Source organism: Chrysemys picta, chromosome 2 (assembly GCF_011386835.1).
Source record: "Chrysemys picta bellii isolate R12L10 chromosome 2, ASM1138683v2, whole genome shotgun sequence".
Lineage (NCBI taxonomy): Eukaryota > Metazoa > Chordata > Testudines > Emydidae > Chrysemys > Chrysemys picta.
This window is the reverse complement of record NC_088792.1, coordinates 79,814,657-79,837,872: the sequence shown is the minus strand read 5'-3', so window position 1 is coordinate 79,837,872 and position 23,216 is coordinate 79,814,657. Positions and strand designations below refer to the sequence as shown.

Genomic DNA, 23,216 nt, shown 5'->3' with positions numbered 1-23,216 from the left:
GGGTTGTTTTCTTCTCTTGCCTTCCTCAGACACATCCTGGTTGGGCCAGGGCTGCAGGCTGGATACAGGACTTGTGGAGCCACTGATGGGCATGGAATGTTCTTGGTGTTGCTGAACTGGCACAACAGGACCAGCATCGAACCAGTTTTAGTAACTAGTAATAACATCCAGGGGTGTGGGAAGCACCCGCTCATTCACCCTGTGGTTGGGCTTTGGAGGGGGCGGGTCAGGGGAGGAGGTTTGGGGATGACAGCTGGCTGCTCATGACAGCTGGCTGAAGTAGGTTCCTTGTTCCTAGGGAATTGGGAACCGGCGGAATTCGGAGCCACCTCTTGGCTCAGCCCGTGCGTGCAGGGCACAGCCCCACCGCGGTCACAGTCCCGAAATTACAAGGCGGCGGAGTGGGTGGGAGCCCGCAGAGGGCGGGAGAGGGTTCCCCTGCCGGGAGGGTGCCGCATCTCTCGAAGCCTCAATTAACCTCGCTGCAGTGTGTGAGCAAAACAAAAGGGAGAGGGCGCGGCGGGAGAGCTGTGCCGCTCGGCGGCCAGCAACCAGCCCCTGCGGGGCACCCGCCAGGCCGGGGCGTGATGCTGGCTGCGCCGCCCAGCAGCTTCCAGCCTGCAAGGGGCAGGGCTCAGGTGAGCCGATCCGCGGCTGATCGGTGGGAGTAGGACGAGGATCCCCCTCCCGGCTCTGTCTTGCGCAAGGGAGGGCAACGTGCGAGCCACCCCGAGGCTCCCGGCTGTGGCAGCTCCTCAGGGGAGGAGCCAGCCGGCACCCCTGGCTTTATAGCGCCGGCTGCCGCCTCTCCACTGAGCTCCTCTGCGCCGCGCGCGGGCAGTGCGCTCGCCTTTCCCCGTTCCCAGCCGCTGCCCGCGCTCCGAGCGGGCCGGGGTGTTTCCCAGGGTCCAGACCCTGCCGGCAAAGCCACCAGGGAGCCTGAGCTGTGCAACGGGAGCCTGCCTGCCCCGGCCACACTGTCACCCCAGCAGCTGCGGGGAACGGTAAGGGGCGGTGGGAGATGTGGGGTGGCCGTGTTCTCACGGGACAGGTGCGTGTGTGTGAGAGAGCGCGCTCCCGGGGACAGGTGTGTGTGTGTGTGTTGGCTCCCACATTGTAGTTGGGGGGAAGAGACTTTTTGGACCATTAGATAGTGTGTGTTTATAAGGTGCAGAGTGCGTAGGCATGGGAGAACAGAGGTTATGGCAGAGCAAGGGGCCGGCCAAGGAGTGGGAAACCATCTCAGAAAGGTTCTGGTAGGTAGGTTTATTAAAGAAAAGCTCCATTTATGATCTTGGCTAATGATGCTGTGGGTGTCATTACAAACATAGGTGCATCGTTATGAGAGCTGCTTATTGTGTTCAGTGATCACAGCTGGAGATAAGCTGGCAGAATCAAAAGTGTGTGTGTGGCGAGAGAGATGCTCATATGCTTGGAATATTTTTTTTTTTTTAGCTTCCTCATTTTTGGTTGAATGACACTTGCGCACTTTAACTGTTTGTTTGTTTTACATGACTTATACACTTGAACCTTTCCTAATAAGGTTCTAGCCAGTAATGCTGTATTTAGGGATGGGTGAACCTGGAGAAGGTCTAAAGATTCAGCCACAAGTATATGGCCTGTGGATTTTTTCCCCCCTGGGAAACTATTTTCTTTTTACCTGCTGTCCTACCCTAAATGGAATACAGGCCTATAAAACGTTCTGCAAACAAAAGCTAAGGCATTCTAAAATTCTGTATCCTAATGTTATTGGTAGTCCCATCCCTGCATCTTGTGACTAAACTTTCATCTTGAGATCACATGTTCTTATTTTTTTAAATGATAAAAATATGTATATTTCTCCCCATTATGCAGTTTGCAAAAAGATGTTTACAGTACTTTCCCGCCAGCCCTGTCAGCAAACAGGTCAGTACCTAAAATAGGTTGGCAATAGCTGTTTCAAGTCAATTATAGAAATGCATCTCAACCTATAATATATGTTTACATTTATATAGATGTATATTTAACCTTCATATTTCAGTAGCATGAAGAGGTTTAGTCACTGAGCCAACTTTCCTTTGCAGAAAGTGATTATTTTTATCTACAGTAAGCTATAGGAAATGAGAAAGTGTTCTTTCTTTCAAATGTGTTCCTGTGTGGTCCATTATATTTAATTTAGGAGGGACTGAAAGTTGCCAGTATTTATTTTATCACTTGTGCCAGAATGTTATTGTTTTTAGTAATGAACAATGGCACTTTAATATTTCATCAACATCTTTTTAAATGATGTTGTTGGCTCTTTGCCTAAAATCCACTAGAGTGAGCCAAATTCTGCTCTCTCTTACATTTGTGCAGTCCTGTGGAAGTAAACAGGCCAAGTTAATCCCTCTTGCAACTTCAGTAATTGGGATGAATTTTGTTCTCTTGCTGTGTGTGTGTGTGTGTGTGTGTGTGTATAATATCACGGGGGTTTCCTGGCTGTAACAGCGAGCAGAATATGGCCTTGTGCATCTGTTCCACTGACATGAAGTCTTCTAGAATCTTGCACAGTCCAGCTACCATATAATTAAAATGTTTAGCTAACTGCACCGGGGCATGAAATGTAAGGTGCACTTCTAACAAATGTGCCTAGATTTATAAATTATGCTCTAATTAAATTGTCTTATCTGGGAGTGACGCTAGATTAAAAGAGGAATGTCACAAATGATGTTAATTCGCATAATACTCTTCCCATTGAAGAGATTTCTGAAAAATGAAATCCTTTCAGATAGGGTCAAATCTTGGTACCAGGAAAGTCATTGAAATTTTTACTATTGACTTCAATAGGACCAGGATTTGGCCCATAGAAATTTGTGATTCCCTGAAATATATAGGCATTAGAGTGCATTGCTCCCTGCTGAAAAGTCTATAGCAGAACAACAATATTTCAACAGTCATAGTAGGGGCTCTGAAGTAATAAGAATAATAATTAAATATTGATTTGCACTTTTTAATAGGGTTTGACACCTTCAGAGTTCTGTACAAATATTGACTAATTTGTCTTGTCATTATCAAAGAGTAAATGCTCTTAGTCTCTTCCACTTCTACAGGTCAATCCTTTGATCCATGAAGAAAATATATTTATTGAGGAGTAAATAGAAATCTAGGGCCTTGGCTACACTTACCCGCTAGTTTGGCGGCTGGCAATCGAACTTCTGGGTTCGACTTATCGCGTCTAGTCTGGACGCGATAAGTCGAACCCGGAAGTGCTCGCCGTCGACTGCGGTACTCCAGCTCGGCGAGAGGAGTACCGCGGAGTCGACGGGGGAGCCTGCCTGCCGAGTGTGGACCAAGGTAAGTTCGAACTAAGGTACTTCGAACTTCAGCTACGTTATTCACGTAGCTGAAGTTGCGTACCTTAGTTCGAATTAGGGGGGTAGTGTAGACCTGGCCTAACTCTCACCCAACTTTCAATTGCAGGGCTGGCTCCAGGCACCAGCGGAGGAAGCACGTGCCTTCGGCGGCACATGCTAAGGGGCGGCATTCCGTCCATTCTTGGGGCGGCACAGTCCGAGCAGCTTTTATTTATTTTTGCTTGGGGCAGCAAAAATAAATAAACAAATAAATAAATTGTATGCTATTTTGTGATCATGGAAAGCTTACAAATCTGCAAAATACACAAGGAGAAGGATTTGTTACAAAGGCAAATGTCTTATCCCAGCAGCTCTCAGTCCCAGATGGATTGTTAGAACTGGCTTTTTTTAATGGCTCTTAAGCATAGGTTCTAAAGTAACTGACCTTTAGGTAATAACAGATATTTTAGATATAAAAATAGGGTTTTGTCCTGTCACTCCCATGTTTCCCATACAGTACTCTTTCTTGAATTTCAGAATCCCTCAGGACAATAAAGCAATATACAGTACCGTCTGGAAATCCACTATTATTGTAATTGGTGGTAGCTTAATGATTTTCATGCAGAAATCTCATTATGATTAGTACTAGTGAAAATTAACTGGGGTGTTGACGTGAGAGGCTAACCCTTAAAATATAGAGGTTGTAAGAGTGTCATTCTAAAGAAACTTCAGAACTTAGATGAGTGCACAAGACATTGAGCATGTTAGTTTCCATTCACTGACATGCCTCTGAGTGAGTGCTTGGTGTGGGGAATAGGGTCTAAGGAGACTTCTCTATCATTTGCATGTACCGTGCGGGGCTTGTAAGTATGCTATCCCTGCAATCAGGGGGCTTACAGGGACTGCTCCCTGTATGCACCCCTAGAGCGCAGATTGTCCCAAAGGGGGTGTGAGAAGACAGTGCTGTGGTCCTGGCCACGGTCCACACTGTGTTGTGGCAGTGGACCCTGCGTAATAGCAGGAGTAGACTGTATTTCCTGAAGGACTGAAGTGGCAGGTGTGCTCTCCTGGGGATGGTGCTGCTCCCAGCGCCTGGCTGTACCTACATGGCGTGACAGAATCCTAAAGACGTTTCTCTTGATAAGTCACTGGCAGACAGAACACGGACACAGGAAAACATACAAATATCGGAAATTCAAAAGCAGAATCTGCCCTTCTCACATGCCATTTCAATTTGCCATAGCTGCAATATTCCCCTAAATTCTTGTCTTCCTTAGACCCTTTTGACCTCTAAGTATCCTTCAACTCTCCACCCTTTCCCCCCGTCTATCATGTCGCACCAGAAGATTTTAGAGCTCCAGAATTGCTTGTCTGGCCATGCTAACAACACTGCTGTAGCCAAGCCTGTTTCCCTGTGCAGCCCTTGCAGCCAAAATCTTGTTTGTATTACTTGGGTGAGCAGTCCCACTTAAGTCCATGAGCAGGACCCGGCTGTATAATACTTCTAACATTTGCGATATAGTAGTACATAATTGCTAAGATCTTTCCTTTGAGCAGAGCCCCTTCAAACTTGCATGATCTAACATGCACGACGGGCTGCACCTACTGCTTATGTAAAGGTGTTTTCAAGAAAAAAAAATCAAGGGGGAAAAACTAGCACACAAGTTTCCCAGAGTTTTAATTCTCTGTCTTCGGTGTTGAGACAAGTGTTTGTTTATTTTGTAATGAGCGCAACAGGAGTATATGTTCTCAGGAAGGAGGAATATTGGTTGGGGTCAGTGTGAGACGCTTGGGCAGCATGGGAAGCTTGCACTGTTGCTGTGTCTGAGTTGTACCTGTTTTGTGGTTAGAGAACTTTAGTGTCCAGGGCCCTTTCACAGGGTCGAATTGTACCCCTACATGGTGATACTCTTTTTTTTCCACCTCACCCCATGGAGTTTCCTTTGCTTTCTTCCATTAGTAGTTGGGGGTGGGAATTCCTTTCCCCCACCCTGCAGAAGAAAGTGAGGTTCTGGCCATCAAGCTCCATGGATGTCCTGGGATCAATTGGGCACATGGCCATCCACGCGAAGGCCTTCTATCTCTACACCAGCTCAGGGTCTCCTGTGGCTGCCTGCCTCTGGGAGCCACCTCTTTAAGGGAGTTCCCCACCACAGAGTGGGCTCCTAGAAGAAGTGAACCTCCCAGCTTTCCTTCCTGATCTCTTTTGTGCAGGGAGAACGATGCAGCTTCCTTACCACCCCCAGCCCTGTTTGTAGTCTGCCCACTCCCTTCCAGCCTGCCCTTTCCACTCCTTCATCCCATATGGATCCCTGGTTCTGCAAGAGCCTTCCACAGGAGAAGGATGAGGTTGCTGCCTCATGGCACTGAAATGGGTGAGGGTTGCCCAGCGAGGGCCGCCTCTGCACGCAGAGTTAAAGGGTTAGTAGAGATTAAAATGAAAAACCAGAACAAATCCTCCTCCTTGAACTCCTTAGTGAACATTTCCAATGGAGCCTGGAAAGAGCATTGCCTTCAATGCACAAAACAGCTACACTTAACTTTAGGGTTAATTTGCATATATACGCTTAGGTTTGGTTCGTAAACTCTTCAGGGCAGAGACCTTGTCTTTTTACTAGTGTGTAAAGCATCCAGCATAACTTTGGGCACCACACAATGATAATACTTTCTGTATTTACATGCACATACACATACCCTGTGTTTCACTGACACATCAGCACCTAGTTAGAAAATGTCTGTTATACAATGCTTAACTCGTTTCTGGCTTGTTTTAAACAGTGCGACATGTGATACTCACCTACTGCAGTGAGACTTTCTGTTACAGGGATGGATTAATGGTGGCAAAATACATCTTCCAGCCAGGTCCTGAATGGAGTAGACTCGCCTAGTGGCAAATCCTGCAGCTCGTACTTACGCAGAACTCCCATTGTGATTTTACTGGGAGTTTTGCCCGAGTATGGGCTGCAGGGTGTGACCTTTTGACTTAGCGATGATCCATGCACTCCTTTACATGCATTTTCCCTTTTCACTTTAGGTTTCAAGGTGCTCTCCAAAACGTCAACCATTATCACTTTGGTATTTCTGCTTCTAAGCATAGTTGTTGTTATTGCTGTTACACTTGTTCAGATCAACCACAAAGAGGTCCTTTCTCCAGGACTGAAGGTAAGTTTTAACGGGTATAAGGAAACAGAACAATAGACTAAAATGTTCTATCAAATAATAATACTGTGCGTTCTACAGTGCATTTCACCTGATAATCTCAAAATGCTTTACAGGCAAGTGTTAGTTAAAGTCTCCCAATGCCCCTGTAAGCTAAGCATTATGGTCTCTATTTTATAGATGGGGGAACTGAAGCTGAGAGAATAAGTGAATTGCTCAAGGTGATACACCAAGCCAGAGGCAAAGGTGGCATAAGGATTCTTTATGCCTAACCTTGTACTCTAGACAATGCTTCTCTAAGTCTGAATTGCAAGTAAGAAGAAAAAGTTCTCTTTGTCAGTCCAGATTGATGTTTTATAGTAATTATTATAAAATGGCTTTGATTCAAGAAATGATCTGCATTTGAATCACATTCCTAGGGGCTGAATTCTGCCCTCAGATATGATCCCTGTGAGGTGCACACGTGTATCTAAAGGCAGAATTTTGGCCCTAAGTGTGTAATTACATATCCATCACACTGGTTAGAACTTGTTAGCTCCATTATCCTTCCTTCTATTAATACCTACATAGATTCATAGATTCCTAGATTCATAGATTCTAGGACTGGAAGGGACCTCGAGAGGTCATCGAGTCCAGTCCCCTGCCCGCATGGCAGGACCAAATACTGTCTAGACCATCCCTGATAGACATTTATCTAACCTACTCTTAAATATCTCCAGAGATGGAGATTCCACAACCTCCCTAGGCAATTTATTCCAGTGTTTAACCACCCTGACAGTTAGGAACTTTTTCCTAATGTCCAACCTAGACCTCCCTTGCTGCAGTTTAAACCCATTGCTTCTGGTTCTATCCTTAGAGGCTAAGGTGAACAAGTTTTCTCCCTCCTCCTTATGACACCCTTTTAAATACCTGAAAACTGCTATCATGTCCCCTCTCAGTCTTCTCTTTTCCAAACTAAACAAACCCAATTCTTTCAGCCTTCCTTCATAGGTCATGTTCTCAAGACCTTTAATCATTCTTGTTGCTCTTCCCTACATGAAAGAGTAGGGAAAATCTGAAAAGGTGAACTGAAATGCTTTGGGAAATAAGTTGAAAGTCTGTTTTCTGATTCCAGATCATTAAAAGAATGTATGTGCAGACTTCAAAATGCTAGATTCATACATCTTTAAAACAAAATGGAAAATCACCTCCCTGAGAAGTTCTCAGTTCAGGTCCCCTGAGTTCTGTTTCCTCTACTAAAGCTACTAATGGGTTTAAGGAAAACAGCCCCTGTGGTGCTTTAGAGTCCTCACCAGCTGCTCCCTTTGATAGTGGGTACAGGGTGGTAGTTGCAACCCACAGATTCCCTGTCCCGCTCTACTCTCTTTGCGCCACTTCCGAATTCAGCTATGACCCTCATAAGTTGTTTTTGAAATGATGGATTTGCTTCCCGAGTTTTAACAGTCTCAGAGAACCAGCTGTGTGTGTCAGTGGAGTAGCAGTGGCTGTTTCTGTGACAACTGCTATGGGCTTGGATTTCCTTGAGGACCCTAAAGGGTAAGGGTTCAGGGGTTCCCAACCATTAGTCTACACGTCATTAATAGGGTTGCCAGGTGTCCGGTTTTCGACTGGAACGCCCAGTCGAAAAGGGACGCTGGCAGCTCCGGTCAGCATCATTAAAAGTCCGGTCAGTGGCGCAGCAGGGCTAAGTCAGGCTCCCTGCCTGCCTGGCTCTGCATGGCTCCTGGAAGGGGCAGCCAGGGAGGCTCCGTGCACTGCCCCCGCCCCGAGTGCCAGCTCTGCAGTTCCCATTGGCCGCATGTTCAGCTTTCTGCAATCCGAAAGTTGGCAACCCTAGATGTTGTGGGATTCGTTTGGTTTGGAGGAGGCTGTGTCTCTCAGGAAAGAGTCTTGCAGAATTGGGCTCTTTGGTAGAGAAGAGGGACCGTAAACAGTCACAGAAGCCTGCAGTACTTATGTTGATGTGCCAGTGGTTGGAAACCACAGCGTCCTAAAGTTTGGACTTAGGCCGTGGCTACACTTGAAACTCCAAAGTGCTGCCGCGGGAGCGCTCCCGCGGCAGCGCTTTGAAGTGTGAGTGTGGTCGCAGCGCCAGCGCTGGGAGAGAGCTCCCCCAGCGGTGCAGGTACTCCACCTCCCCGAGGGGATTAGCTTACAGCACTGGGAGCACGGCTCCCAGCGCTGGGGCACTGTTTACACTGGCGCTTTACAGCGCTGTAACTTGCTGCGCTCAGGGGGATGTTTTTTCACATCCCTGAGTGAGAAAGTTGCAGCACAGTAAAGCGCCAGTGTAACCAAGGCCTTAGTTATAATAATTAAATATGGAAACAATTGGAGGAAAAATGTTTTCTCCTCAGAAGTGTCTCTTTTCTTTCAAACTACTCTCCATTAAACTAAAACAAGCATTATAATGTGACCCTCTGAAGCCTGTGTGATCGCATAGAGGTATTTCCCCAGTGCATTGACAGCACTCAGCCATCGGCATCATGCTTTTACAATACCTACAGGCAAGTTGTCTTATACAACCTGTGTCCCGTTGTGTTTTTTTGCCCAATTAAGTATTTGTTTCATGCCTGTCAGAAGATCTGAGGCTTTAGTTTTCCGTCCTAGTAGTTCATGAAGGAAGAACTAGTCTATGCACACAGGCTCAGGCACTGAAAAGGCTTGTGACTCATCCAAACATTGTGAAATGACAGTAACGATCAAGGGAGGGACAAATATCCTGCAGTTAAATGACTTGGAAATAAGTTCAGTCATCCGAAGAAGTGGGCTGTAGCCCACGAAAGCTTATGCTCAAATAAATTTGTTAGTCTCTAAGGTGCCACAAGTACTCCTGTTCTTTTTGCGGATACAGACTAACACGGCTGCTACTCTGAAACCTGTAAACAACCCTAGCTTTGACACCTAGCAAGCTCTGGTACTTATAAGAAGCATTTTGCTCAAAGGCTAATGTTTCCTATTCTGTCTCTGGTATCATAATATTTTTTGTTTTCATCTGGCACATGGTTTTCTTTGTGTTCTAAATGTCTTTTGAAAGTGGCAATATAATATAAACAGAGTATTATTATTATTTTTTTTTTATGGGCACAAACTGATTAGTTCCAGAGAGCCTTGTCTATAGTTGCTCTGATTTAACTAATCCATACTGTTAAACTGGAGCAAGCCTCTAATGTGGATGCATTTAAACCTGTTCAACCCTTGCTGTTACCAGTTTAGCTTGCATTGGTAAATTACCAAATTAAGCTAATCCGATTTAAGTAAGGGTTAATTGGTTTAAGTGTGGTCCACTTCAGGGGTTTGCATCTGTTTAACTAGATTGATTTTAAAATTGATTGAGTTAAACCAGTGCAACTTTTTCCAGTTTGACCAGGCCTTTGGCTTTGTCTACACTACCACTTTTGTTGGTAAAACTTTTGTCGGTCAGGGATGTGAAAAAGCACGTCCCTGACTGACATAAGTTTCACTAGCAAAAGTGCTGGTGTGGACAGTGCTATGTTGGCAGAAGTGGCTCTCCTGATAACATAGCTAATGCTACTCGTTGGGGGTGGTTTAATTATGCGGGCAGGAGAGCGGCTACACAGGAGACCTTACAATGGCAGAGCTGGAGTGGTACAGCTGTGCTGCTGTAAGGGCCATAGTGTAGACATAGCATAAGTAAACAGATCAGTCAGCTGTGTTAGGGAGACAGGACCTGGTTCACCAGTTCCTTGAACTTTTTTGTTTTTGTTTTTTTGTTTTGTTTTTGTACACACACACAGTGGGTGTAAAATGGCATCAGATCCAAATGGTAGAGTTTTACACACACTTTGCACAAGAGTAAGTGATTACCCAAGAGATCAGATAGTGGAGTCAGGTCCATAGAATCTGTTACAAGTGTCAGTAAAGAAAAACAAGAGCAATGAACACGAGGGTGCCCCGCTAATAGTAAAAGCTGCGTGATGGAGAAATTACAAATGTAGCAACAAAGGGACAACTTCAGTTTAACTTCAGTACTCGGAAAGATAATAGAGCAAATAATAAAGCAATCAACTTGCAAACACCTAGAGTATAATAAGGTGATAAGTAACAGTCAGCATGGATTAGTTAAGAACAAATCATGTGAAACCGACCTATTGCTTTCTTTGACAGGGTAATAAACCTTGTGGATGGGGAAAGTGGTAGATGTGGTATATCTTGACTTTAGTAAGGCTTTTGGTACTGTCTTAAATGACCTTCTCATAAACAAACTTGGGAAATACAACCTAGATGGAGCTACTATAAGGTGGGTGCATAACAGGTTGGAAACCGTTCCCAGAGAGTAGTTATCAGTGGTTCACAGTCAAGCTGGAAGGCCATACTGAGCGGGGTCCTGCAGGGATCAGTTCTGGTTCTGTTCAATGTCTTCATCAATGATTTAGATAATGGCACAGAGAGCACACTTATAAACTTTGCAGACGATACCAAGCTGGGAGGGATTGCAAGTGCTTTGGAAGATAGGATTAAAATTCCAAATGAACTGGAGAAATGGTCTGAAGTAAATAGGATGAAATTCAATAAGGACAAATGCAAAGAACTCCACTTAGGAAGGAACAATCAGTTGCACATATAAAAAATGGGAAATGGCTGCCTAGGAAGGAATACTGTGGAAAGGGATCTGATGGTCATAGTGGATCACAAGCTAAATATGAGTCAATGGTGTAACACTGTTGCAAAAAAAAAAAAGCAAACATTCTGTGATGTATCAGCAGGAGTGTTGTAAGCAAGACACGAAAAGTAATTCTTCTGCTCTACTCCATGCTGATTAGGCCTCAGTGAAGTATTGTATCCACTTTTGGGGGGCCACATTTCAGGAAAAATGTGGACAAATTGGAGAAAGTCCTGGAGAGAGAAACAAAAATGATTAAAAGTCTAGAAAATATAACTTTACAAAGAAAGATTGGGGGGGGGAATGGGTTTGTTTCTTCTGGAGAAGAGAAGACTGGGGGATGTGGGAGGGACGGACATGATAACAGTTTTCAAGTACATAATAAGTTGTTACAAGGAAAAGGGCAAAAAATTGTTCTTGTTAACCTCTAAGGCTAGGACAAGAAGCAATGGGCTTAAATTGCAGCCAGGGCAATTTAGGTTGGACATTAGGAAAAACTTCCTAACTGTCAGGGTAGTTAAGCACTGGAACAAATTGCCTAGGGAGGTTGGGGAATCTCTCATTGGAGGTTTTTAATAACGGGTTAAACAAACACCTGTCAGGAATGGTATAGTTATTACATAGTCCTGCCTTGAGTGCAGGGGACTGGACCTCCCTTCCAGTTCTACACTTCTGTGATTTTTTTTTTCTTCTTCACGCCATCTCTCTTTTCATCTTTCTCATTTCCACTAGACAGCAGCAGAGTTCCAGCTCCCTTTCATTTGGTTGATTTTTTTCCCCCTGTCCACCCTCTCTTACTAATCCTACAATATAGTCTACTGAATAGATTTTTGCTGAATATTAAAGAAAGGTCATGATTAGAGTTGATGGAAAATTTATGGGTGAAAATGCCAATAAAAAAGAGAGAGGGGAAAAAAACTGATTTTTTTTTTTTTTTTTGGCTGCTCTGGTCTTTTTTGACCTTTGATTCAAAATATGTTGTTCTAGTGATAGGCAATTTTTCCGTAAGAACGACTATACTGGGTCAGACCAAAGGTCCATCTAGCCCAGTATCCTGTCTTCTGATAGTGGCCTATGCCAGGTGACCCAGAGGGAATGAACAGAACAGGTAATCATCAAGTGATCCATCCCCTGTTGCCCATTCCCAGCTTCTGGCAAACAGAGGCTAGGGACACCATCCTTGGCCATCCTTGCTAATAGCCATTGATGGACATATGGGAATGAAGAATGATCTGGTGGTTAAGGCAGCAGACTAGGACAGGGGAAATCTGCGTTCAGTGCCCAGCTCTGCCACAGATTTCATGTATAACCTTGGGCAAGTCACTTAATTTCTCTGCAGTTCAGTGACGTCCTCTGTGAATGGAGTTAATGATACTTCCTCTCTCCCATCTGTCTTGTATAGTTAGACTATGTAAGATCTTTTAGGCAGGGACTGTCTTACTATGAGTGTACATTGTCTGGCACAGTGGGGCCCTAATTTCAGAGGGGGTCTCTAGATAGGACTGTAATATAAGTAAAATAATAATACCTGGCAAAGAGTAACCCCAAGGGAAGGGAAATCCTATTTGCTTAGATATCACTGTGATGCGAGAGATATTCAAATATACATGTTGTGTAACCATTTAAATATGCAATGACACATTCATCCTTAGTGTGATGCTATTGACGTTAGTGGCTTTGCAGCAGGTATGAGTCTGCATCCAGAAGAAGGAATTAATTGGTGTCCTGTGTACATTTGGATTGTATTCTGAAAGAAACCATAATGATTGTGTTCTGTTCGTGATACTGTCAGGCAGGACTTCTCCAGGTTTCTAGTTGCACTGCACAATTATACATTAGCACTTAAAGTCAGACCATGTTCATGCTGATTGCTAAGGCAGTAACATACAGTTGACAAGATACATGAAGCATCTGAGTCTCCTTAAAGAAATCCACACACCAAAGTATGTTATTATATTACCTCTCATAACGGCTGCATTTTTAGAGTAATTTAGATTGAGCGCAAATAGATATATTTCCCCAATTCTGTAACCTGCTTGTGTGAGCAGAGAGGAAGCACATTCCTCATACAGCCTTCTGGTAAACTGGAGCAGTCACCTAATGCTCTCCATTAAAATAATGGGGTTGTGCTAAACAATGGATCTAAAGAAATGCCAGAGGACCATGCTACATTCAAGTTAAATATTCCATTTGCTGTAAATGTTTCCAGTCTACAAATCAAGCAAGGATGACTTTGTCTGCTAGTTAGTCTCCTGGAAGTTGACAATGTTTGGTAAATCAAAAGAGGCGATTTGCGGCTATGATGGCTGCAGGGGAAAGCAGAAGTTTGCCTGATATGGCACTTCGCTTGTCAGCCTCTGTAACATGCTGCTCCTCCTGGAAATTGTAGTTGCAACCAAAATAGCCAAGTTGTGGCATGTTTGTTTGCTATACTATGCGCCAGTTTTTCATTAGGAATCATTCACAGACTGCGGCCTGACTCAGGCAGATTGTCCAAGTACCTGATGTTTTCAGTTAATATCACTCTAGTACATGTCAAAAGCATTCCTTTGGTGTATAAGTAAATGTGCGGCACAATGACCAGTGCCGAAAACCTTGTGTTAGTTTTTTAAAAAAACAAAAGGCTGACAAATTTTGGATTTTAAATTGTAACCCCTTTTTTTTTCAGTATGGGATAGTGCTTGACGCCGGATCATCTCGGACTACAGTCTACATGTATGAATGGCCAGCAGAAAAAGAAAATGATACAGGAGTAGTAAGCCAAACCTTCAAGTGCAGTGTGAAAGGTGAGGCTCAAATGGAGATTTGGAAATAGCAGTTTGATGCCAAAAAAGTTACTGATCCCTTATTCAGAGCCTGCCGGGTCCTGGCGGTAGTTAGTGTAGCCTGTGGGCTGCTTTTACTTATGACAGAGGAGGATCTGTATAGTGAAGCAATGCTCCTTCAGGTATTTTCCGCTCACGTGCTTCCTCCTTCCCCAGCATGACCCTTTCACCATGGTGGGGTGGGACAGCTGGAGCAGGAACTGCTTCCACTGGGCTTACGTCATCAGAGTTCTTGTGAGAAATGTTCTGGAGACTATTTAGGGCCAGAATATAGCCTCTTTGTACTGCCTGAATGGCACAGAGGGACCAGATCATACCAGTCAATCTGACCCTTTAATATCTAGTGCGGGGGTCGGCAACCTTTCAGAAGAGGTGTGCCGAGTCTTCATTTATTCACTCTGATTTAAGGTTTCGTGTGCCAGTAATACATTTTAATGTTTTTAGAAGGTCTCTTTCTATAAGCCTATAATATATAACTAAACTATTTTGTATATAAAATAAATAAGGTTTTTAAAATGTTTAAGAAGCTTCATTTAAAATTAAATTAAAATGCAGAGCCCCCCAGACTGGTGGCCAGGACCCGGGTAGTGTGAGTACCACTGAAAATCAGCTCGTGTGCTGCCTTCGGCACGCGTGCCATAGGTTGGCTACCCCTTGTCTAGTGCTTCTAGTGTCTTGAGCTGTTCTTTGAAAAAGCTGTTTAATGTAAAAATAATTAAAATAAAAATCCTCTGAAAGGATTAGGGGCTCAACTTCTATTGGAGTTTTGCTGTTGATTTCAGTGGGAGCAACATAGGGCCCCAGCTGTGCTAGCAGGTTGGCGCATTATTTGCTTTTCTTTTCTGGAAATCTGGGTTACTTTTTTTTTTTTTTAATGTTTTCTTTACATGTTTGTTATAAGTGACTTCAGTGCTTGTGAATGAGACTAGACTGAGAATCCTGGAGACTAAAGTCCTCTGTCTAAAGAACAGATAGAAGAGCATGGGAAGCATAGGTGCAAACTTTCTCCCGCTTCTGCCCTCCCCCCTGCCCGGCTCCATCAATCTCTTGATTGAAGAGAGCCTCTAGTGACGAGAGGAGAGTTCAGTGTCTATGCTCATGGATTCCTGGGCCTCACTGCTGAAACTGCCAAGGATGGCACCAGTTGTGATTATGGTTTTGTGACATGGAAGTTAATCCACGAGGAACTGGACTGAAATCATTTCACATAGGTCACTGAACAGCCAGCAGATAACTTTCGAACACTGCTAATCTGGGTCAATTTAACATGTGGTCTTGAAGTGAAAAACTCTGTTCTTCACCAGTCACACAAGTCACACATTCCCTTTACTTTTTTCTAGGTTCAAATTTGGCTAGGTGTCTCACCTAGTGGACATTTCTATATATATCACAGAGCCATCAAGTTAAGCATAAAACCAGCATGATGTGTTCAGGAGAGTCCCAGGAGTGGAATAGCAGGGCTGTTGCAGGTTAGCGCTTTGGTGTGTTTGCAGAGCTGCATGAGGAATATTCCTAGATTCCAAGCCCAGAAGAGACCCTGATGATCCTCTAGTCTGACCCCCTGTATAACACACTTCCCCAAAATAATTCCTCAGCATATCTTTGAAATCCAATTTTAATTTAAAAATTGTCCGTGATGGAGAATCCACCATGACCCAAGCTTGGTAATTTGTTCAATGGTTAATTACTCTCACTCTTAAAAATTTATGGCTTATATGCAGTCAGAAAATGTACACCTTATTTCATCTAGCCAGTGCTGTCAGCCACTCGTTAATTAGCCCGGAAATTCATTCAATCATCTGAGAAAAGAAAAGCTCTCCACACGTTCCAAGGCTCTTTAAAGGCCTGATTTTGCCACGTGCTGGGAACCCTCAGCTCCCATTGAGGATACTCTGTACCTCTCAAGAGCAGACCCCAGAGAAAAAGCACTTTTACACCCACTTAAGCTAGTTTTTAATCTGCTTCCAACTGTGTTTTTGTGTTGTCTGTGCATGTGGAGGAGGGAGGATCTGATTTTTTTTTTTAATCGTTTTGTCAGTCTTTAATCCAAGCACATGTTCTAAAGCCCGTGTGCGTGCCTCGGCTATGGCTTGTGTAAAGTCCGATTTCAGCTGTTGGGTATAAACCCATAAACAATTTCTTCACACGCACAAACTCTTCTAGTGCTCTTGCTGTGGTACAGGCAGGTATCCTTCCCAGTCGTATTGTGCTACAGGGATAATACAGAAATAGGAGCAGGAATAGGAGTCCGTGCAAGTGACACGAAGAAAGGAAAATGAGAGAGCTGGAGGAAGATTAGAAAGAAAAGTGACCAGCATCATTCTTTTATTTTTTCCTGGGCTAGATTGCGATCCCTTGGCTTCTGTTCCTCACGTGGATGAACAGTTACTCACACAGATAGTCCCATTGAAGGCCTATTAGTATTAATTCATTAAGGGCCTAAGCTAAAGATCACTGAAGTCAATGGACGTCTTTCCATTGACTTCTTTGAGCTGGGGATCAGACTCTAATACGCTGACTTGTGTGAGTAACTGCTCATTTATGTGAGCAAGGGGACTGCCACAATCTAGCCCAAGGTTAAGGCATAATCAAATGCAGTGTTTCTCTGCCAAACCATTTCAGAGCTCTAATATTCCCACAAATGTTAGGAAACGTCCATAAAAGTATAAACCTTTGAATTTTTTTCATTCAGTCTTATCTGTAAAATGCTTTGTCTGATTACTCCCACAACATTTCAAGGAAATTATCCCCTGGCTCAGGACAACACATGGGATTTTGGGGGAGTATTGGTTTAATTTTAGCAAAGTTAGGTGTACTGGGGAGAGAGGATATTAAAAATCAGTTTTATAACAATGGACAGAAACTAATCATCTCTCCATCAGACATTTGCTGATCCATGATATCAACACTAACCTCCACAGGTGACTTTTCCTTTCCTTCTTTCTCCAGAACATGGGTCAGTGAGGATTATGCAAAATCCTATATCCTGGCTTTTGTCTGGAAATGGATATTTAGGGTGTAGCTGTCTGTAGTGCCTGGTGGATGAATAGAAAGCACTGGTTTCTAGCACTACCAGTCTTTCTATCTTTAACACTATATACACATGCCCCAACAATTAAAAAAAAAATGTAGAGAAATCTAAGCTTACACGAGGAACAAAACATGGAAGAACTGCACCGGGACCTGCCATGTGCTATGTCCTTACATGTGCAGGAGTGGCATGCTGCCGGCACTGCACAGCAGCCGCACGTTGACATCTCATGTCTTGGCTAATTAAGAATGTTGCCCTTAGGGTTTTTGGTGTGAGAAAGCTGCATCGTGAAGCTGAGCCATTCTGCTGCCCTAAAAACACAAGAGGAAGCACTTTTAAAGTTGGTTTTAATTGTTTGGTTTTTTCCCCCAAGAGAGACAAGAGAATTATAGAAACTAAGGGGCCAGGTGACTCTGTACAGGGGTATTGTGTGAATCCATAGAAAGGTGCCTCAAACTACAGTAGCCAAATGTGTGCTAGTCCCTGTGATACTGTGTGTGAAAGGGAGCCAGACAGCATGTCTGTAGGGTGACAGTGTGGAGAGGGAGAGCGGTAACCAGCAGCATGCTTCTCCCTTCTTCCCAATCCTCCACCAGCTGCGCTGCATGCACACTTCTGGGCCAGGGCTCCTCCAGAGGTGGGGAAATAGGAGGAGATCTGCTCTCCACTGCATTCTTCTCCCATCAGCCCTGTGGCAATTGGGCAGCCCACCCTAGAGCTGACCCAGTCCATATTCCTTTATACAGTGGCTCTACTCTGGCTACAACGCAGTGATCACTGCCTTGTATGAGCACCTTCCAGATATTGATGTGCTGCTCACCCATATGCATTCATGTATCCTCCTGAATAGCATGGGGGGCACAGATTTCATTTGGATAGTTGGGAGGGCAGGAGCGGCAGCGCAGTGAGCCCTCTGCTGCTTCACTCTCATGGCCCCGTTCACTTGCTCCCAGCACAGCAGGGCTGCAGAGGGCTCCCTGCGCTGACACGCCTGCCCTTTCAAATGTTGCAGGTGCAAAGTTGCGGGGGCAGGCTGCCTTCCTAGTAAGGGCAGAGCGGAGACCCCTGGCCAGGACTCTGCTCTGCCCCACCAGAACTGCAGCCTCCCCTGCACTTGGCACCTGCAGGAATCGGTTGTCACTGGCCCTCTGGAGCTCCACAGTCACACCCTACTCACTCTCACCCACAACAGCGGGGTGGCAGAGGTCTCCCTCCACTGCCACGGGAGCTGTACAGCGGCAAGGTGGCCTGCCCCGCAGCTGAGGGTCTCTTCTCTCTTGTCCCCCAGCAATGACAAGGAAGGGATTCGGATAATGTGGAGGTTCAGATAACTAGAATAATTTGGAGAATCAGGTGTACACTGTAATAATAATAATAATAATTAATAATAGATGATCTCTCTTCTTGGTCTCCTGTCCACTTCCCCCCACCTCCCAAACATGGGGTCGAGGTTTATTATTTTCTTTGCTTTATGGGCAGTTTTTGTTTTCCTTTTTATTATTCTGATTAATTATTGCTGCTATTGGAAAGCTATCATGAAGAGGCTTGCATTTCATCCCAGAAGCAGTCCGGTCTGTGGTCTTTCTTTACTCTGGTGGGATGGAGTCGCCCAGCTGGGGGCCAGCCACTTAGAAGGCTAAGTCACTTGCTTCTGCTAGTCTCATATTTGTAACTGATAGTTCCATTGCACCTAAGGACCAGAGCTGTAGGGTTACATCCTTATTCCAGATGGTTCCTGAGCTAGCATGTCTACCTTGGGATCTGGATTTGATCATGAGCCTCTCAGGTAATTGAGTGCCAAAATCTATATGTTGCTCTCTTGCAGGCTTTCTCGGGGGAATCGGTTCTCCTGATAATAAGCATTCCCCAAGTGCACTTCAGTTGTGATGCTCAAAGCACTGAATAAAGTAGAATTATTCTCCATTTTACAGATAGGTAGACTGAGGCAAAGAAAGGAAAATGACTTGTCCAAAGTAATTTAGCAGGTCATTGGTAGATATAGGAATAGACCCCTGGTTGCTTGATTCCCAGTCCAGGTCCCTCTCCACTGGACCATGCTGCCACTAAGTCCAGTCAAAGGTCAAATTGCAGCTCACAATTCATTATTTTGCTTCCAGTAGGATGCTACTTCCTGATCTGGTCTGACATATGCCAGTTTGTTAGGTGTAGTCCACATGATTTAGGACACACGGGGATGGAGTTTTCTATAATTTTGGAGATCCAGGAGGTTTTTTTCCACCCAGTAGGTGGATTTTTCTGCAGTGCCTAACACATGTAATATATTTTTCGCATTAATGTGGCACTGTTGTCAATTTGCGCTTATGTACAGTTGAAAGGATGGCAGTGTTGGGGGGCGAGTCATATGTCAAGAGTGCTGCTCTGTATAAAAGACTCCAAGGCATGTTCATTAATATTCTTTTTAATCGTTAAGATTTTTAAATTAAGTCCTTGTTTAAAGGTTAAACATCTTTTCAAAATGGAATATTAAATGGCCAAAAAAGCTGTTTCTTCTGATGCTAGATGGCAAGACAAATGAAATCAGCCACTTGCTCTTTTTTAGGCCCGGGCATATCCAGCTATGGGAATAACCCTCAAGAGATTGTCAAACCCATTGACAACTGCATGAGTAAAGTAAAGGAGAAAATTCCATCTCACTTGCATAAAAATACCCCAACATATCTGGGAGCTACAGCTGGAATGCGACTACTGAGGTATGGCAAAAAAGCCCAGTACATTTAATATATCTAAATAAAACAGCAGCATGTGAAACTGATATGGAAAAATGTGTTAGACAACTCTGTATTCACCAGGAATTCTGATCTGTCTCAAAAGGAAATCCAACTCAGCTAGTAAAATTAAAGGTTTGGAACTTTTGGTCTAATTTTTAAACAGATCTGCTTTTCTTTTACCATATCGTTTTACTGTATTGAAAGGAAGTATTTGCTTGCTTTGCACTACAGCAATGTGAGGTCCTAATTTCTGTCCTCAGCATGTGGGGGTCAATTCCCACTGTGTAAATGAGAACTGTGTGGACTAGGGTTACCATATTTCAACAAGCAAAAAAGAGGACGGGAGGAGTCCCGCCCTAGCCCCGCCCCTGCCCCTCCCACTTCCCGCCCCCCCAGAACCCCCAACCCTCCCCCCGTTCCTTGTCCCCTGACTGCCCCCTCCTGGGACCCCTGCCCCTAACTGCCCCCCGGGACTCCACTCCCTATCTAAGCCTCCTTGCCTCTTGTCCCCTGACTGCCCCAACCCTTATCCACACCCCCACCCCCAGACAGACCCCTGGGACTCCCACGCCCCATCCAACCACTCCCCACCCCCTGACAGCCCCCCCAGAACTCCCAACCCATCTAAACCCCTCTGCTCCCTGTCCCCTGACTGCTCCGATCCCTCTCCCCACTCCTGCCCCCTGACAGCTCCCCCCCAGAACTCCCAGCCCCCTACCCCCCGCTCCTTGTCCCCTGACTGCCCCCTCCTGGGACCCCTGCTCCTAACTGCCCTCCAGAACCCCACCCCCTACCTAAGACTCCCTGTTCCTTGTCCCCTAACTGCCCCCTCCTAAGACCCCCCCCAACTGCCCCCCAGGACCCTACCCCCTACCTGTACCCTGACTGCCCAAAACTTTCTCCACTCCCCTCCAAAAGCCCCCCCCCCGTTTCTTGACTGCCCCCTCCAGAACCTCCCTGTCCCTTCTCCTGCCCCCCCTTACCCTGCTGCTCAGAACAGGGTGTTGGGCTCTGTGCCAGCCGGACACATGGCTGAGCTCCCCTGCACAACACAAAACCCGGTCCCTGGCCCTGCACAGGGCTGCCGGAGCGGGCTGCAGGAGGAGGAGCTGCCGGCCGGCTCAGAATGCAGGGAGGGGGGGGTGGGAGGAGGAAGCTGCTCCGGACTCCAGCCCGGGACTTTCCTGCAGCCCTCCCAGCCGCTCGCTCTGCTCTGCCAGGGGAGGGGGAAATCCCGGACATTGTGAGTGCTTTACAAATTCCCCCCGGATGCTATTTTTAGCACACAAAAGGAGGACATGTCCGGGTAAATCCGGACGAATGGTAACCCTAGTGTGGACATATCTGAGGGTAGGAAGCCCAAATTCATAGTTGGTGTAACTCAGCTGGAGACAAGGAGTTACACGAAGTGTGAGCATGATGCTAAGTGGTTGCTCCATATCTATGCATGGGGCTTTTGAGACAGGCACCAGCTGGCTTTTTTGTTCTCAGTTTCAATTATAGCTTGAATGGGCCTGGAGACTCTACCCTGTTACCACTGGAGATGAGCCCTCCAGCACAGGGCTGAGGCACATTAGCAATACAAATTTCCCCACGAGGTTTCCTGTGCTGCACCTGGCTCTGTGGCTAAAGAGAGGGATAAAGTCTCCGTAACAATTAAGCCAGCACCTTTCACATAAGCACTCAGTTCACTAAATACAATCTTATATGAGGAACAAAATACCTAGGTGCCTGCCGTGTAAACATGGCAACTGTTGGACACAGGATACGTCTACCCTGGAACTGGAAAATGTAATTTCCAGCTCAAGTAGACATACCTGCACCATCTCTGATTGAACTAGTGTGCTAAAAATAGAAGTGTAGCCACAGTGCTGGGAAAGGTTAGCCATCCCAGTAGGTACCTTGGGTCTCAGATGGGATTGTATTTGGGGCAGCTAACCCACTACGGTTACGCTTCTATTTTGAGCAGGCTGGGTTGATCAGAGCTACTGCAGAAATGTCAGCTTAAGACATGCCCACAGCTAATGCTCTACAACCTTCAGAGTTGTTTTAGGCTTGCTAAAGCTGGCTGTACATCTAACTCAGAGGTTCCTTATTAAAGGCTGTCCCTCCAGACCAAAACGGACTCAGATTGTCAGTAGGAAATCCTGGGCATTCCTTTAGTCACTAGGTGGATAAAAGAATAAAGGTCAGCTTGTCTTTCCAGATGCTCAGCATTTTGTGTTTTGTGAATTGCTTAGGTTGAAAAACGAAACGGCAGCCAATGAAGTCCTTGGGAGCATTCAAAACTACTTCAGATCCCAGCCCTTTGAATTTAGGGGTGCTCAAATCATAACTGGGCAAGAGGAAGGGGTGTATGGATGGATTACGGCCAACTATTTAATGGGCAATTTCTTGGAGGTGTGTGGAAAAAATGCATGTTTTATTTTATACTGTTGCTTATGAATCACAAGTTTTGGAGGAGATGCATGTTAAAACAGAGTAGCCATTGGCTCCACATTTCCACCAAAAGTAGATCACTGACAAGCTTTTGCTATAGAAAGAGAATAAAATGAATCGAGTTTTTTATCCTAACTAGGAACAATGGAAATATTTAAAAGGCATGTTGATGGTCAAGGTAGAACTCTTAACAAGATACAGAAATAAGATTCCTGTCTAAATGGAAAATCTAATGCTTAGTCTAAACACAAAAATTGTACTTCTTCTTCTTCCCCATATCCGATCAACTGGGTCTGGATCGTTGTACAAGCATTCTCCAGCTTTGTCTGTCCCAGGCAGCCCTAAGGTCCACCTGCTTATCTTCTTTAATCCAATCCATCTGTCGCTTCCTCAGCTTTCCCAAGGGTCTCTTTCCTGCCACCCTCTCTTGCCAGGCCATCTTCACCAGATCCTCTGTGTATATCCAAATTAGCAAAGTCATGCTGCCTGGATTTTGTCAGCCACATCTTGGATTTTATCTTCCATCCTAATGCTTTTATTTGTACCATTCTATCTATATCGGCACAGCTAAAGTAGTACAACCCCCTTAGTGTGGATGCAGTTATACCACTGTATAGATCAGGGATGGGCAAACTATGGCCCGGGGGCCACATCCGGCCCTCCAGACATTTTAATTCAGCCCTCGAGCTCTCGCCAGGGAGCGGGGTCCGGGGCTTGCCCCGTTCTGGCACTCCAGCTGGGGAGGAGGGTCAGGGGTTTGCCCTATTCTGCGTGGCTCCCAGAAGCAGCAGAATGTCCCCCCTCTGGCTCCTATGTGTAGGGGCAGTCAGGGGGCTCTGCATGCTTCCCCTGCCCCAAGCACTGCCCCTGGAGATCCAATTGGCCGGGAACCACGGCCAATGGGAGCTGCAGGGGCAGCACCTGCAGACAGGGCAGCGTGCTAAGCCACCTGGCCGCGCCTCCACATAGGAGCCAGAGGGGGGACATGCTACTACTTTTGGGAGATGCTTGAGGTAAGCACTGCCCAGAGCCTGCACCCTGACCCCCTCCCGCACCCCAACCTCCTTCCCCAGCCCTGATCCCCCTCCCACCCTCCAA

General features: G+C 45.5%; 1 protein-coding gene across 3 annotated transcripts in view; it reads left to right on the top strand.

Moving 5' to 3' along the window:
* Nucleotides 1-313: 313 nt before the first annotated feature.
* ENTPD3 (ectonucleoside triphosphate diphosphohydrolase 3) overlaps nucleotides 314-23,216 on the top strand; it is a 36,807-nt gene continuing 13,904 nt past the window's right edge. The window contains exons 1-6 of one of the 3 annotated variants that reach the window (XM_042840678.2): nucleotides 317-638; nucleotides 1,855-1,905; nucleotides 6,346-6,473; nucleotides 13,763-13,880; nucleotides 19,511-19,661; nucleotides 21,920-22,079. In XM_042840678.2, coding sequence (XP_042696612.2) covers nucleotides 1,866-1,905; nucleotides 6,346-6,473; nucleotides 13,763-13,880; nucleotides 19,511-19,661; nucleotides 21,920-22,079 — 597 coding nt within the window. In that variant the 5' untranslated portion in view covers nucleotides 317-638; nucleotides 1,855-1,865. Of the gene's footprint in view, nucleotides 1,005-1,854; nucleotides 1,906-6,345; nucleotides 6,474-13,762; nucleotides 13,881-19,510; nucleotides 19,662-21,919; nucleotides 22,080-23,216 lie in introns of all 3 variants that reach the window. The other 2 variants (XM_005278678.4, XM_042840680.2) reach the window with 2 other exon arrangements.